This window comes from Talpa europaea (assembly GCF_964194135.1).
Source record: "Talpa europaea genome assembly, chromosome: 9".
In the NCBI taxonomy this organism is placed as follows: domain Eukaryota; kingdom Metazoa; phylum Chordata; class Mammalia; order Eulipotyphla; family Talpidae; genus Talpa; species Talpa europaea.
In genome coordinates, this window is record NC_140076.1 from 111924415 (window position 1) to 111941575 (window position 17161).

The window sequence follows — 17161 nt, forward strand, 5'->3', positions numbered from 1 at the left end:
TGGTAGGGTCCCTGTGAACGTCACTGGAATAAGAAGCAGAAGTGCCATGTCCCAGGTGAGTGCAAATTGTCTGGGAAGCAGGAGAGCTCTCACCAAAGGGCTGCGAGCAGATGGCCCTCGAGGGAGGGCCCGGCCTCCCTGAACGTCTCTACAATCATAAAATAGCTTTAAGGGAAGATGTCTACACTTGCGCCAAAGCAAACGCGCACTAAGAACCCACCATACTGCTGCCTGCCAGGCTGGTGGGTATTTCGCGTGGCCTTTGAACAGCCTGTAAGTCACTGCAGCCGACAGCTTGTAAGACCAGAATCCACTTGTTTTGTTTGTGTTTACATTGAGGCCCTCCTTGGGGGCCCAAGATTGCGTTTTAATAGTGAGCAGGAGGCCAGCCAGTGCAGAGATGGGGCGCTGCGGCTACGCTGGAAATCCTGCAGCTATGCTCGTGCTGAAATGGCTCCGCACTTTTCTCTGCATTTGATATAAGCATTTAATCTGATCCATTTGGGGTAGGGTATGGAGAGGGATGGGGGTCTGCTCAGTCTTTCACGCGACACCTTCCTGAGCAGATGTCCAGGTGTGAGGCCGGGGGATGTCAGGAGGGGGTGCAGAAAGCCTGGAAGCAGAGAAGGTGAGCAGGGAACTGGGGCTTTGGGGGTGTCGTGGTGGGTGGTAGGGCTGCTCGAGGCTGAGCCTCCGCTGTGGGGCCTGCGGGCCCAGCTGGGAGTGTGTTCTTCACTCTGTGGGCCAGAGAAGCCGTGGGAGGTCTGTGGAGCAGCTGGGGCAGCCTGGAGGCGGCATGGAGGCTCCCTTTGTCTTGAGTGGAGGCAAAGAGGGCCAGGGTGAAGGGGGTAATCAAGAGCTTTTCGCTTCTGTTCACAAACACTTGTGGCGCACCTACTGTGTGTCGGGCCTCGGTGGCGAGAAATGGGAGACTCACGAAGGAGGTAGGAGGTGTGAGCGCTAGGTACCCTCAGAGTGGGGATGTGGAGGTGGGGCGACCAAGTGGGTGAGTGGGCGGGGGCAGAGAGCAGACGGGGCCGCGACTGGGAAGCCGGGAGGAGGCGCTGGCTGTGCTGGCTTAGAGTCGGGTTCTCCTGTGTGTGCGTGTCTGTCTGTCTGTCTCCACTGATGTGAAGAATCTTGAAAAACAACTTAGAAATCTGTATGTGTTTATGTGTATACTTGTGTGTACGCTCACACTCACACACACACTCACACACACACACACACACCAGGCACTCCTGTATATTTTAACTCTTCGTCCTTGGCAGCGCACCACTTACTGTGACTATATCCTATTTTATAAGGGAGTCATCAGAGAGGCCCACTGGGCAGCCCAAGGCCACACCGACCACAAACCCACACCCAGTGGGGCCATGCTCTGACTTCTGGCCCTGCTGTCCACCCGTCTGGCTGGCTCCCGGGGGCTTTGTGCGGTTAGTCCATCTAACTGCATGGAGTGGAATCAGGCCTAGACAAGGGGCAGGGCCGCCCCCGCTGCTGGAGGTCTCACGAGGCCACACATCCCGGGGGTCCTGACAGGCTGGCATGAGTGGGGCCCTGTGCGCAGAACTGGTTCACGCCGCATGGACTTGGTCGGCCTTGTCTGCCCCCAGCTGCTCTGCCCCAGCCCAGCAGGAGAACAGGGTCTGACACTTCGCACGTGGGTTAGTTTGGGGCCCACGTCTTCTGCAGCTCCTGGTAGACGTACGTTTCGGGGACTTTGCTTCCTTACTCAGTGTGTTAGTGCTGTGCCCGGCAGCAGGAAGCCCTCGGCTGCGTGGCTTCAGCACATTCACCAGTGAAATGGAGGCAGGGTGGCTTCTTACGTCCTTGCCAGGACTGACACTCCGGCAGCCTGTGGCATTTCTCTGCGGCCTGCACGTCACGGCGGGGCGTGCCCCCCACGGGCAGGCAGGGCGGACAGCGCTGGCTTAACTTGATCCTGTGCAGGGTCCGATCTCATTGCAATGAAATGCTTGATTTTTGAGAATGGCATTTGAGGGAATGAGGATTTTCCATTTCCTAGCCCCCTGAATCATTCCTGGAGAAGTCATGATGTTGGACTTTTCATTAGGAGTGTAAATCACAACAGAACAGTTCCTTGACCTCAGCAGTTTATAATCTGCATGAGTCATAAATAAAAGCAACACTAAGTAAAACGAAGCTCTTTGATCCGAGGGGGTGTGAATAAAGATAGGATTGGCGCATGGAAAGCTCTGCTGAGATGGAATTATTTTTCTCCTAGCAGGCAAAGTGTTAAAAGAAAAATGTAGCTTTTTCTGAAAGCCTTTTCTCTGAGGCAGACAACATTTATTGAGTGCCTGCTGCATGCGAGGCTGTGTGTTTGGAGCTTGGGGATGAGATCTTCAAATGAGAAGGGGATGTGTGCACAAGAGTGGGTCACTGCCATGTAACAGTGCATGCAGGACTCAGGGAGCGCAGAGAGGGGGTCACTCTCTGGGGACTCAGGAAGGGGCTCAGAGGAGGGGGCACTGAAGAGTGAGTGGGAGTTGGCAGGGCAATCAGAAGGGGATCATTGTGGACAGACCACCACAGTGGGGAGAGCCTGGTACTGGACCCCTTCTTATCTCTAGGGGTGATGCGGAGGGAGCAGGGGTGGAGAAAGGAGGCAACACAGGGCTTCCAGTCCTTGGCAGGTGTGCATTCAGAAGCCTCTGGACCCCTGAAGACAGAAATGTGGGCTTTTTGAAATGGGTATGAAGTCAATGCAGAGGCCCTCAGAGGATGGGGGAGTTTTTACACAAGTGAAAAATAGCAGGATTCTGACAGTGGTAGGGAGCATGGCCAGGGGATGCCAGGAGAGGCCTGGCTTTCCTCCTGCCCCATGAGAGTTTGCCAGGTGGGGAAGTGGGCGATCGTGAGTGAACAGGCTTCCAAGAGCCAAGTTCACAAAAGCTGGTGGTATGGCTAGTAGATCTCCCCAGCAGAGTTGCGTGCGTGGGAGAAGGGGGTGTCGTCTCTGCCATGTGAGGATGGGGCAGGGGTGTTTATGACCGCCGAACCCAGATTCAGTGGAAAAAGTTAAAGGAGCAGTAACGTGAGGATAAGAGTGTGTGGGGGGAACATGACCTGAGGGCCTTGCATTTGGGGCTCGGCCAAGGATGGCAGGAACCCAAGCCGTGATGGGTTGATTGGCCTGGAGTGCTGGAATGTTCTCTGGGAGGGGGTTTTCCAGTGCTGCTCCAGTGGGGGCTCTGGAAGTCTGTGGGCTCTTGGCATTCCAGAGAAAGTCTTGATAGTGCATGGGCACTGAGCTTCTAAGAGATCGTGGGGGAGACCAACAGCAAACCCCAGCCCTATGGGGAGATCAGGACTGATCAGAGGCATCTGGCTTCTGGCCTTGGGAGGGTTCTTGGGGACCCAGGGAGGGCATGTTTTACAAGTTTTGCAATAACATACTCTTGCCAGATCCTTCACGGGCAATGCAAAAACTTTCATTTCCATCCGTGGGGTTGGCAGGAAAGGCACGTAGTTGTCAGGACGAGAACTACTTGGGACATTGCTGTCTGATTCTTTTTTTTTTTTTTTTTTTTAAATAATCTCACCCTCTCCCTTTTGTGCAGAACCAGAATACCAGGTATATCTGAACGCTTCGAAGGTGCCTGAGTTTTCCGACGACCTCACCGAGCTGGAGTGCCGGCTGGTGGACCCGAGGGGCACCGAGGCCAGCGTCCGCTTCACGGTGTCCTGGTACTACCGGGTGAGCCGGCGCAGCGACGACGTGGTGGCCAGCGAGCTGCTGGCGGTCATGAACGGGGACTGGACGCTGAAGTACGGGGAGAGGAGCAAGCAGCGGGCCCAGGAGGGTGACTTCATTTTCTCGAAGGAGCAGATGAACACGTTCAGTTTCCGGATCCAAAGGACTACGGAGGAGGACAGAGGCAATTATTACTGTGTTGTGTCTGCTTGGACCAAGCAGCGTAACAACAGCTGGGTCAAGAGCAAGGACGTCATCTCCAAACCCGTCAACATATTTTGGGCGTCAGAAGGTAGATGCTGGTTTTGGTTCATTGGATTTGTGGCTTCCGTCGTCCCGCGTGCATTTTCCGCGGCGGGGTCACCCCACGCGTTCCCATTTCTGCTGGGAATCCAAGAAATGTTTGCTCGAATGACTGTTGCTCTTGTCTCGGGCGTGAGCCCTTGACGTTGACGGTGCTGAGAAGGATACGTCTAGGCAAGAGCTGCCGCTTGGTCGGGAGAACGGGCGCCTCGAAGCCGTGTGGGGTGAGGCCTTGACACATGCTCTGCAGGTGGCTGTGGGCCCCACCTTGCCTGTGTGTTCCTGTCCCTGAGTTCCCACGGGAGGCAGGACATGTGAGGTGCCCCAGATTAAGTGGGCAGCCAGAGGCCTTTGTGCCTGTCCCCCCAGAATAGTCATCCATTCAAAGAGATTGCTTCTAGGGAGAGGCAACAAGAACACTTTTCTTCTGCTCCCGAGTGCTCAGGGCACTTTCTGTCCAGGACATCCGATTTGAGGCTCAGTCCCTGTCCTGTTTGTCGCCACAGGAAGCCCCAGCCTCCTGGACCTGCGGCCTCTGCAGCTGCTATTGACTCATTGTCCCCTGCTGCATCTCCAAGTCCCAAACAGGGGCCCCGAGACCCAGCCAGATATCCTGGCCTGGACATTCCTTTCTCTTTCTCGCATTAGGAAGACCCCATTCCCTTGGCGCCCTCCTGAGGGGGCTGGTGATCCCTGTCCTGTGCACCTGGGCCTGGTGGGGCTGGTGCCCACACTGCAGCTTCTGGATCCTTCTCCCTCCCTTAGGAGCAGCCAGCTTGGACTCTCTTGTCATCAGGTCTTCCCACCTCCACCCCTGGCCACCCCCAGCGAGGCCCAGGCCCTCTTCGTTCTTCAAGGACATTAGCTTTGGGTCACAGCCCTCTCCCAGGACTGCCCCTGACTCTGACTTCCCTGTCGGCAGGGAACACTGGGCCACAGCTCACCTGCCCTGCTCTCACCTGGGCGCTCTCACCTGTCCTGACACTCCAGTCCCACCGGCATGTCTGGCCTGATAGGGCAGGTGCAGTCTAGTCACTGGGGACTTAATGCTCGCAGATGGTTGTCACGTCCGCCAAGGCTGGGAACTTGGGTGCTGTCATTTCCATCACTCTCAGGCCCTGCCCTGCTGGCTGCTCAGTCCGGCCTCTAGTTTTGGTTTTCCCCACCAAGCTCACGCCTGCACGATGCTGTCTCTTTCTCCCCAGGAGCCCTTCAGCCTCTCCCACCCCCAACTGGCAGCAGCCTGCAGCCTGCAGTGTCCTTCACTCATTGTGTCTCCACTTCTCACATCAGAGCGTGACCACTGTCACCCACACCTGTCCTGTGTCATTACTGATCTCACCCTCTCGTTCCTAAAGTGTCCGGAATGGGAGGCCTGATGAATTACGCAGCCACCCGTGCTGATTCCCAGTCCATCACAGTCCCGCCCTGGCATACACCCTTAGCTCCCTCACTTTCCTTTTGCCCTCTGTTCTGGCTAAACCACACCCCAGTTCCAAGCCAGGGCTCTGCCGCCTCCCTGTCGCCTCTGCAGAGCTGATGTAGTGGAGAAATAATCCCAGCGTGTCGGCTCTCGTCGCTTTAAATCTGATCACTCATGTTAAGTGGACTCTGCCGGGACTCACTGCGTTTCCTTAATCTGTTTACTTCCTTACTCTCCAAGATGATTATTGCAAGCACCTTATCTCTTCACCACCACCACCCCCCGCCCCCCCTACTCCCAGCTGTTGGTCCTGCTTTCTGTTTCCCTAAAACACCAGAAACAGAGAATTTCACCCACATTCTCTGGCTCAGTGACCAGTCCTTGTCATTCGGCCTCCTGTCCTCGCAGGGACCTGCCCCCTTCACTGCCCAGGCCCGCGGGCACACAGCCCCACTCTCTACAGCTCAGTATTTCTCTCTTCCCAGCCTTTTCCACTGGGCGCTGAACATGCACTAAGCCTCTTAGTTTTGTTGTTTTACAGCTAAGTCTCGATCTTGCCTTCCCTTCATCGTTCTGTTCTCACACCCTTGGCCACCGTCACGCTGACTTTCCTTGCATGGCCAAGCTGTCCCCAGTCGCCTCCCGTTCTCCGTGGTACCCACTGTCCTCAGGCTCTTGCCCCCACTGCTGTTCAGATCACCAGCCCGATTGGTCTTACCTTTCCGAAGCAGGATGTGACGAGGTAACTGTTCCCTCCGCCTGGAATTACTGTGACTTTTCCTTGACTCTGGGGTTCCAGCCCCTGTGGGCTTTCCTCAGCCTCGTAGGCCTTCCTTCTCAGCCTGCCCTGCTGGCCCCTCATCGTCTCTCTGGCCCTCAAACATTAGACCGCCTCGGGACACAGTCCTGGGCCTGTGCGTCTCTTCACTGCCTTGATGGCCTCTGCTAATTGTGTGGATTTAAAGACCACCTCGACACCGTCACTCCCACATTTTGTTTCTAGCCTTGATGTCTTTCCTGGACTCCAGACTCAGTATTGTTTTGCCCTCCTGACATGTCCACTCGTCCAGTGGACGTCTCCAGCTGTCCTCTGGTCCTCCTTGGCCTTCTCTAGCACTGTGGTCCCCGTTATGCAGACCAAACCTTCATCCTTAATTCCCCACTCTTCGAGCTTGATCTTAGAGTCTCGCCACTGCCCACACTCCACTGTCCCCAGGCCCCCGCCACCTCTTGCCCGCCACCTCTTGCCCATAATGTGTCCCCAGCCGCCTGACCTGACTGGTCTCCCTGCTTCTGCCCTTGCGCCAGGCAGCTGGAGCCTTCCTGTTAAAATATGAGTCTGATCATGAAACTTCTCCGCTCTGAACTTTCAAAGTCTCCTGCTCTCAAAGCAAAACCCAAAGTTCTCTCCTTGACCAGGGACACCCTGTGCCAACTGGTCCTGAGTAGCTGTGACCTGACCTGCAGCTGACATCACGGCACCTGCTCTGCCTCTGCCTTCCCCACGCTTCCTCAATAGGACAGCCTGGAATGCTGTCCCCGGGTGGACACAGGGGCTTGCTCCCTTTCCCGGGGGCCAACCCTGGCCACGTCCTGACCCTCCACCTCTCGCTTTTCCTCTTCTTCCCCTGCCTTGATTCTCTTAAACATTTATCACCATCTCACCTCGTCGTGCATTTTATTCATTAATTTTGTTGGTCTTTCTCCACTAGATTAGAGGGGGGGATGTCTGTGTGTTTTGTTTGCTGTGGTATCCCCAGTGCCTGGAGTCTGGGACACTCTCAATAAGTGCCTCCGGGATGAATGAGTAGATTATGAAATTCAGTGGAGAGTCAGGAAGGAAGGCAGGTGACTCTGGGACCGCAGGAGCCTGGGCTCTGGGGACTGAAACATGACGTCCCTGTGCTGCTGGTGGGCGCCGTGGAGCTGCTGATCCAAAGAGTCCAATGTAAAAGTTTCATTTTATAACTGAACAAATTATAGATTTATCTTATTAGAGGATTAAAAAGGATGATTTAATGCATGTGTTCATCCCTTCAACAAATTTTCGAGCACCTTCCCGGTGCTTGACTCGGAATCTTTATGTGCCCTGGTTCCCCCATACCGATGGGTTTCGTTACCCAGGACAGCCGTGGCCTGAAAATATGGGGCACAAGAGGGTATTCTGAGAAAGAGCACAGACTCGTGATGTTCACTGTAGTGGGTGGTTGTGATTATTCTACTTTATGTTGCTGTGGTTAACCTCTTACTGTAATTTATAAATCAAGCCCTATCATGGGGGGGGGTGTGTCTCACGGGTGTGTATGTGTGTATCAGGTGTGTATGTATTCATAGGTGTGTGTGTGTGTATCATGGGCAGGTATGTATGTATCACATATGTGTGTATCATGGGTGTGTATGTATCATAAGTGTGTATATGTGTATCTGGGGTGTATGTGTTCATAGGTGTGTGTGTACCATGGGTGTGTATGTGTGTATCACGTGTGTGTGTGTATCACAGGTGTGCATGTATGGAACAAGCTATATATGGTCATGAATCGCTTAATAATGGAGAAATAGGAGTAGTGCATCATTTGGTGATTCTGTCATTGTGCAGACGCCACAGGATGCGAGTGACATCCCTTGGTGGGATAACTCAGCACACCTAGGCTGACCCCCGCCGTGTATGTGCTCAGCCCCTGACGGGATGTTGTTTTTTTGCTAAGTCATGCACGAGATTGTGTGGAGTCTGGTGTTCATGGTTCAGGTATCCCCTGGGGTCTTGGAACATACCCTGAAGATAAAGGGTGGGGGGACTATTGTATATGGGGGGTATTGTTTTCAATGGAGAAGCTGGGAGTAAGGCTCCGAAGCCTAAAGTTAATGCAGCCACGGACACTTGCTCAGCATATCCAGGCAGCTTCTGAGTGGGCATGACCAGGTGCTCAAGCATGTGCACTCCAGCTGCTTTTGTAATAATCCAGGCTAAGGTGGCATCATGGTGAAATAGAGAGCAGGTCCCCCACTCTCAGGCCTTTCCCTGCCTCTGCGGGACCTGAAGGCAGGGTGGGGGCAGGTGGCACCGCTTGGGGACTGACTGGGTGCTGTGTTTCACCTTGTATTCTGTGTCCCTAAAAGTAAGACCCCCACATCCTCGTGGGCACTGGTGGCCTCCCAAGTTCTCAATGTAGGTGAAAATTCTCAAGGACTTGAAAACCCTTTAAACCAAATTCTCCCCGTGGGCCACCTCTTCCCTCACACCCACTACAGCTCCTTAAATGACTCTGCTTTATTCAGGGGGGTGGATTTCAGCCAGATTAGAGATATAGCTGGTTTTTCTTTTAGAGTTTCCAGAATTCCCTAAGTACTAGTGCGTGTCAGTTTGCAAATAGATTCCTCTGTCCTGACATCGGGCTTTCCAATGCACCTGCATTTCGACTACTGCTGTTGCAAATCACCTCTTTCTGGTGCTCATTCCAGATTCCGTGCTTGTGGTGAAGGCCAGGCAGCCAAAACCATTCTTTGCTGCAGGAAATACATTTGAGATGACTTGCAAAGTGTCTTCCAAGAATATTAAGTCTCCACGCTACTCTGTTCTCATCACGGCCGAGAAGCCTGTTGGGGATCTCTCCAGTCCCAATGAAACCAAGTACATCATCTCCCTGGACCAGGATTCTGTGGTCAAGCTGGAGAACTGGACAGATGCGTCACGTGTGGATGGCGTGGTGTTAGAGAAAGTGCAGGAAGATGAATTTCGCTATCGAATGTACCAGACTCAGGTCTCAGATGCGGGACTGTACCGCTGCGTGGTGACAGCCTGGTCCCCTGTCCGGGGCAGCCTGTGGCGCGAAGCAGCGACCAGCCTCTCCAATCCTATCGAGATTGACTTCCAAACCTCAGGTGAGCAGAGAATGCGACTAAATCACAGACTAAGCTAAAAGAGACCCTAGGGTTTTGATCCAAACTCTTTTTTTAAAAAAAGATTTATTTATTTGTGCATACAAGAACTGGGGTACAGGCTAGAGGTGTAGGGATGAGAGCAAGGGGTTAAGATGCAACCTATGAAGCTGTTGGCAGCTACTGCAGCACAAGTTCGATCCCCGGCCAGGGAGCTACCCACATGGTGCAGTAGACCTCTCCTGACTCTCCTGCTGCTCCCCTCAGCAGTGTAATTCAGTCATTCTGCTGCTTCTTTTTTTTTAACAGCTTAATGCAGATGTAATTCTCATGCCGTACAATTTGCCCATGAAAGTATATATTCTGTGACTTGCACTGTATTCAGAATTGTGCACCTATCACCATAATCAATTGTAGGACATTTTCATCACACCTAGTAGAAAGCTGTGCCCTAACTTAACTGACCCCTTCACCATCCCCCTGTCCTGCAAGCCGTCACTGCTGTACTTTCTGTCTCTATGAATTCCTATTCTGGAAATGTCAAATAAATGGAATATAACATGTGACCTTCATGCCTGGCTTCACTAACTTTAACATAGTGTTTCTGAGGGTCGTGTGTCTAGCATGTGTCAAAACTTCCTTTTTAGGACTGAATAATATTCCATTGCATGAATACACCATGTTTTGTTTATCCGTTTATCAGCTAATAGACATTTGGGTGTTTGTAGTTCTTGGCTATTATGAACAACGTTGCAATGAACTTGTGTGTGAACATAATTACCCTCATTTTCACTCTTTTTAAAATAGATAAATCAAAACTCAGCTGTTTCAGATCTTTTAGGAAACATGGTAGGGTATAAATAGAGGAAGGCACTGAGCCGGGAGTTTTAAATGACTTGCTATGTTTGAGGGATTCAGTGAAGACCCCAGTTTTATCTAGGTGATGGCCTTCACCTTAGGGGTTCCCAAGGGCTGAAGATAATGGGCTCTGTCTGGCCCCAGCTTCTAAGAGTGCTATTTCCATCCAGGGGATGTGTATCCCAGCCTCCTGCTTCGCCTGGCTTTTGAATTGGGAAGAAAATTCCTTGTCAATTAGCTGGGTCGCCAGAGCTGCTGTGCCGTGGATGAATATGTCTGTTCTCCCTATTTGTTAAGGTTGGGAAGGTTAATTGAAACAAGGGCATTTTTGTGTCTATCCTGAATTGATTTTATTGTTAGTAAGTAAAATGTTTTTATACCGTAAGGTAGGAAGGTTGGCTTTTTTCATGCTACAGGTACTACCTATTCTCAAGTAGAAATATTCTTCCTCTGTGGAATTCGTTAACTTCCTCTGACACGTGTGTGTGTTTCAGCAGGTTGATGACTGAGAAATTTTTGATCCTCAACTTTATTTAGAATAGTAATGTGAAGTGAAGATTGTCACTCGGTCTCTCCTGCATTCCAATCAGAAATTTCTGAATGTGTAAATCCATGTGGACCTATAAAACTTAAGGCTGAATTGAATCAATATAGTGCATGCAAGATATTTGTTGAATTAAATGAATACTATATATCCTAAAAGTAAACTAGATCCTTGAATGTTTCTATTAATATTATTTTGTTTACAAATAATTTTCAGGCACGTTTACTCTGAGCATTAGCATAATGAAGAATAAATATAGACTTAAACCCTTAGATTTATTTTTTTTTATTTTTTTTTTATAGAGGCATGTTTTTATTTATTTATTTATTTGTTTGTTTTGTTTATACATGCACTGGGTACAGTCAGAAGCGCGGGAGGGTGAGAGAATTCACCAGAGCCAGAGCGGGGAGCAGAACAGGCAGAAGGACCGAAGTACACTGCTGAGGGGAGCAGCGGGTGGCAGGAGAGGTCTGCACGCCATGTGGGACCCTCCTCTGGTGGCCGGGGAGCAGCCGGGGATCGAACCGGTGCCTCAGAGGCCGCGGGCAGCTTCGCAACCCAGCGCTCAACCGCTGCGCCACCGGGGAGGCCCAAAACCCTTAGATTTAGAAAGAGCCAAGAAACACTGGCTTCTTTTATTGTCTGTCTGCTTGTTTTTTTAATAATAGCTTTATTGAGATACAATTAACTCACCATAAAATTCACCATTTGAAGTGAACAATTCAGTGATTTTTAATCTATTCACAATTGCGCGACCAAAACCGTTATCTAATTCCAGACTTTTTAACCACTCAGGAAAGAAACTCCGTATCCATGCAGAGTCCCCCATCCTCCTGCTCCCAGCCCCTGACAACTGCTGACCTCTTCCTCTCCCTAGAGATTTGCCTCTTCCACATGCTTCATATGAATTGGGTCCGCTTCATACGAGCGGACTTCTGTACTTGGCTTCTTTCACTTAGCATGGTGCTTTCAAGGTTCATCTGTGCTAGGGCAGGTGTGAGTGCAGTCACCCCTTAACTTTAGGGCCATGCTCTGAAAAATGCAACAGGTGATTGCACACTTATGCTAATGTCAGAGAGTGTATTTACACACACCTGGATGGTGTAGCTGACTACACACCTGTATGCACACCTATCCTGTAGGTGCCTACTGCTGTCCACCATGGACTGAAACATCCATGGACGGTTCCTGGCAGGACCTCGTTTTTTTTAAGGTTTATTTATTTATTTATGCATTAAGAACTGGGGTACAGGCCAGAGGTGTGGGGTGTGAAAGGATTCACCAGAGACAGAGTGGGAAACAGAACAGGCAGACTGACTGAAATACACTGCCAAGGGGAGCAGCGGGTGGGGCAGGAGAGGTCTGCTGTGCCATGTGGGTAGCTCCCTGGCCAGGAATGGAACTCGTGCTGCAGTGGCTGCGGACAGCTTCATAGATTACTTTCCAACCCCTTGTGCCACAGGACCTCATGTTTTTTTATGCCTGAATAATTTTCCATTCTGCACTCTTATCTGTTTGCCCAGTGATGTATTCATCATTTGCCTATTAGGACTCATGCTGATATTAACATTAGTTTACAAGTTTTTGTGCGCATAAAACTTTTATTTCTCATAGGAGCAATACAATATTGGGTATGTGTGGTCACTCTGATTAACTCTTTTTTTTTTTTTTTTCACAAGCACTGGGTACAGTGAGGAGCATGGGAGGGTGAGAGGATTCACCAGAAACAGAGCGGGGAACAGAACAGGCAGACTGACAAAATACACTGCTGTGGGGAGCAGTGGGCGTGGCAGGAGAGGTCTGCGCGCCATGTGGGACCCTCGCCGGTGGCCAGGGATAGAACCGGTGCTGCAGAGGCTGCGGGCAGCTTCTCAGCCCAGCACTCCACCAATGCACCACCAGGGGAGGCCCCCACTCTGATTAACTCTTCAAGGAACTGCCAAAATGTTTGCCAAAGCAGCTGCACTAGCAGGGTATTAGGATTCTAATTTCTCCACATCCTCACTGGCCTGGGTATATCACCATTTCCCCAGCCTAGTGGATTGAAGTAATGTTTTATTATGGATTTTTAAACTTGCATTTCCCTAATGGTAATTATTTTGAGTATCTTTTCATATGGTTGCTGGCAATATGCACATCTTTGGAGAAATGTCTTTTCAGATCATTTTCCCATTTTCAAATTTCTCTTTTTTTTGTTCTATTGTTGTTCATAGAGTCTGGAAACAAGTCCCTTAACAGATATGGGATTTGAAAATATATTCTCCCACTCTGGGGAGGCTTTTCACTTTTTTAATGGTGAGAACCTGGAAACACCCAAGTTTTTAATTTTGATCATCCTTTTTTTTTTTTTTTTTTTTTTACTTTTTGTTGCTTATTCTTCTGGTGTTACATCTACAAAACTCCATTGCCTAATCCAAGTTTGTGGCGCGTTATGCTTCTGTCTTCTAAGAGTCTTATAGTTTGAACTCTTAGGTTTTGTTATATGCTCCATTTTGAGTTAATTTTTGTGTGTGAGATAAGGAAATAATATGATTTTTTCCTTTTGCATGTGAATACAATGGTACCCCCTTAGTGCCATTTGTTGAAAAGTACTTCTTCCCCACTGACTTGTCTTGCACATTTACAAAGTCACTTACCCAAAATTGTCAGGGTTGACATGTGGTCTCCCAGTTCTGTCCGATTCACCTAGATGTCTGTCTCTTTCTATACCAGTACCATATTGTTTGGTCACTATAGCTTGCAGTAGGTTTTGAAATCAAGGAGTTTGCTTCTTATACCTTTGTTCTTTTTTCAAGATCGTTTTGGCTACTCTGGGCCCCATGCTTTTCCATACCAATTTTTTTAAGATCAGCCCATTACTTTCTGCAAAAAAAAAAAAAAAAGACAGCTGGGTCTTTGATAGGGAATATGTTGGATCTATAGTTCAATTTGGGAATATAGCTGGCACTTACCTTGCAAGCTGTGACTATGAGGAATATTTCCATTTATTTAGGTCTTTAATTTCTGGCAATGGTGTTTTATAGTTGTCAGCATATAAATCGTGACTATGCACCCTTCAGTTAAGTCTTATATTTTATTCTTTTGGGAACTGTTGTAAAAAGAATTGCTTTCTTAATTTCCTTTCTGATTTGTTCATGGCAAGTGTATACAAACACAGCTCATTTCTATATTGATCTTGTGTCCTGTAACCTGGCTGAGATAGTTTTATTTTCTCCTTGCTGGATGAATACCTTCTATTTCTTTTTCTTATCTTGTCACCTTCGCTACAACCTTCAACACAGAGCCGAGGAGCAGTGAGGCACAAGTGAATACCTTTGTCTTGTTCCTGATCTTAGTGGGAAAGTCTTCAATCTTTTACCACTAAGTATCATGGCAGCAGGGGGTTTTCACTGATACCATTTTTGGAGAAGTTTCCTTTCATTCCTACTTTTTTGAATACTTTTACCTTGAGGAGGCGTTGGGTGTTTCCAAATGTTTTTTTCTGTGCCTGCTGAGATCAGAAGATTATGGGGTTTTTTTGTCCTATATTTGTATACCTGTCTCGCTGTCTGTAAGAGTTTATTTCTCCTTTATAGCTTTATTTCTTTATGTCTTGTTTTACATTTGTCACTTGTTACTGTTACGAGGAAGAGGGGAGAGAAAATCTTTTGTATGTATTTCTGTGTGAGGAATGGGCATCAAACCTCTCAATTCTTTAAATCTCAGCCAAACAGATAAAATCACTGTAGCTTCCAGATTGAATGGATGCCTAAGGTTTTTATGTAATTTAATCCATGGAGTTGTCATGGCCAGTTCTCGGTCTCATTAAGAGATGCTGCCGACAAATTCAGCACCCAATACAGCCCCCTAACTCTGAATAGCTCCCAGCAAATATTGGCTTGGTGCTCAAGAGTCTTCACTCTTACCAACCCACTGAGCACTCTGAGGCCTGTGCAACAGAGAGGACCTTCCTCGTGTCTATCTCCCTGGCCCCGGGTTCCGGGACACCGTCCAATTGTATAGGGATAGTGTTTTCCCCTCACCCTACTGAGTCGTGACCTTTTCTGACTCAGTGTCAGGAGCAAAGACATTTAAATGTGATGATGTTAAAGTTTTTTTCCTTAAGAGAAAGAAAGTTTGAAAATAAAATAAAGCAGAAAGAAGGAAAAACCAATCACCCATATAACCCTACCAGCCAAAGACAGCTCATTTGTGTTGCTCATTCCCCTACAGTTTCTCCCTTGAGTGTTTTCTTCATGACCTTGAGATGAGACTATATGTGCAATTATATGGTGTCCCCTCCTGCACCTCCTTTGAATATTTTAAGATCAGCATTTTCCACGTTATCACAAATCCCAGGTAAACACTGACTTTAATGAGTACTAGGCTGGGTCAGTGCCCACCCCCTTGGTGCACCAGCAGAGAGGATGCCATTTTGACTTTCAAAAAAACATTACGGCGGATAAGAGCTTTTTCAGGGGTTGGAGTTCAAAGTCTGTTGTCTTGCATCAATGTTTGTATTTAAAAGCTAAGTGGACTAAATTGTATGTAAAAGCTCTAACTCCTCTCGAGAAAGAATTGGGGGTCTGTGACTGACTCTGGTGGTTCACTTAAATTCCCCATGCCTTCGCCTGTCATCTGTGAAGTTGGCCAGACAAATCTCCTCACAAAAACAGCATTACTACAGAAATTGACCATAATAAAAATATTTCTAAGCCTGGGATAATGACCCACATTAACAGTGAGTTGTTGATTTCATTAGAAGGAAATCCACTGCTGTGAATAGCTCACAATGAAGGCCTTTTCCCCGGACCTTATCTGCATGGTGAGCCGCAGCACAAATGCCCTGTTGTTCCCACAGCCGGGACCAGTCAGGGAAGTGAGAACTGTAACTTGTGACCTAGAAGGCATTTGGGGTTTTCTTTGGGAATATAAAGGGAAAAAAGTGAACTCTGTCCAAATGAAGTAAGTCTAGCTTTGTTGTTTCAGATTAATAGAAACTCAAACCTATGATGAGGATTTCTTTGTTAGATCGTTCTGAGTTCTCTTAGAAAGGAATCTGAGCCCTTTAATATAACTCTCTCGGAGCTCTAGTACCGTGAAATTTCTAGTCAGAGAAAAAGTTACACACCTCACTCATCCTGGTTTACTGACCTGTACTCACAGGTAGACGGGCAAAGTCCCGGTCGGTTACTACTAAGCCAGCTCGGAGCAGCTGGCTTTGCTACCTCATTGCTCTAAGCAGAGCAAGTCCAAGGCTAAGGTACTCAGGGAATCACGGTTGAAAGTTGAGTTGCTTGGAGGACATCACGCCCAGAAGTAGATCAAGTTGTCTGTTCCACTAAGCCTGCCTCAGTTTCCCCTTTCTTGGGGCCAGCTTTCTGTGAGGTTCGTGGTGCCCTGGAGTCAGGCCTCCTGCTGCTGTGATCTGGCTAGTTGGACTTCTCAGAGGACCCTTTGAGGGCTGTGTCCTCACCCTGGCAGCTCTTTCTCACAGTGCCCTTCACCTGTCTCCCTACAAAACACAGATAACTTGGGCACTTGGTGGTAGGAAAGCTGTCTGATGAATTCACCTACTGCTCTGTTAAAATGAAAATACAGATTTTTCTATCTTCATCCCTTTAGTTTGTGTGACCTTTTAGTAAACTCTTTCTATGGTAATTTCTTTTAGATGTTAGAACAGTTCTTGTTCCTTTTTGATAATCTGATTTAAAAGGTAGTCCCACCTGTATTCTTAGGGCCTGATGAGTTTCAGAATCATTGTTCGAAACCACCTATCTTTGTTTCCTAGGAACAAGGAAAATCCCATAGGATTAATATTCTGGAAACTTCTTCAGCTTTACCTGTTCCTAGATACTAGGAATTGGGATGAGATAAATATCGGGCTCTTAGGATTAGGTTGACTTAAAGCTATGTGATGTGATGCTTAAAGCTATGCGATGCTTTCACTTAAAAGTGAGTCCAAAAGGGGTTTAAAAAAAGGAAAGCAGTTCCCAGCCCCTCTGCATGCTAAGGGGCAGGTGGGTGCCCCTGGTGCTTCCAGACAAGGCTTACTTAAAAAAAAAAAAAAAAAAGGAAAATATCAGATGGTTCCGCTTATAGAAGGAATGCAGGGGGACCAAATAAGGGACCAGGAAAAAAAGTTACATTAATTAAAAACCAAAATTAACAGGCAACTATTAATCAGAGACACTGCAGGGGAGAAGGAGGGAGGGGAATCAAAACAGGGGAGGGAATTGTTCTCACACAAGGGACTATGGTGCTGGTGTGCGGGTAAATTGGTGGTGGGAATTTTGTGGGGATTACATCGGAGAGCAGAAAGCATGCATTGTACAAAAAGGAAGAACAATGTAAAATATATATATATATATAATTAAATTTAATTTATAGTAACTTAGTAGAAACAAACAAACAAGCAAACCCAAGTAAGCCACTTACTCGCCTGCTAATCAAAGAA

The 17161-nt window shown here is 48.4% G+C and overlaps 1 protein-coding gene across 1 annotated transcript in view; it reads left to right on the top strand.

The window, feature by feature from the left end:
* Positions 1-17161, top strand: part of PTGFRN (prostaglandin F2 receptor inhibitor) — a gene marked incomplete at its 5' end in the record, with an annotated part of 64840 nt that overhangs the window by 40060 nt on the left and 7619 nt on the right. Inside the window, 2 exons of the mRNA XM_084242977.1 lie at positions 3588-4013; positions 8907-9326. Coding sequence (XP_084099103.1) covers positions 3588-4013; positions 8907-9326 — 846 coding nt within the window. The remainder of the gene's footprint in view (positions 1-3587; positions 4014-8906; positions 9327-17161) is intronic.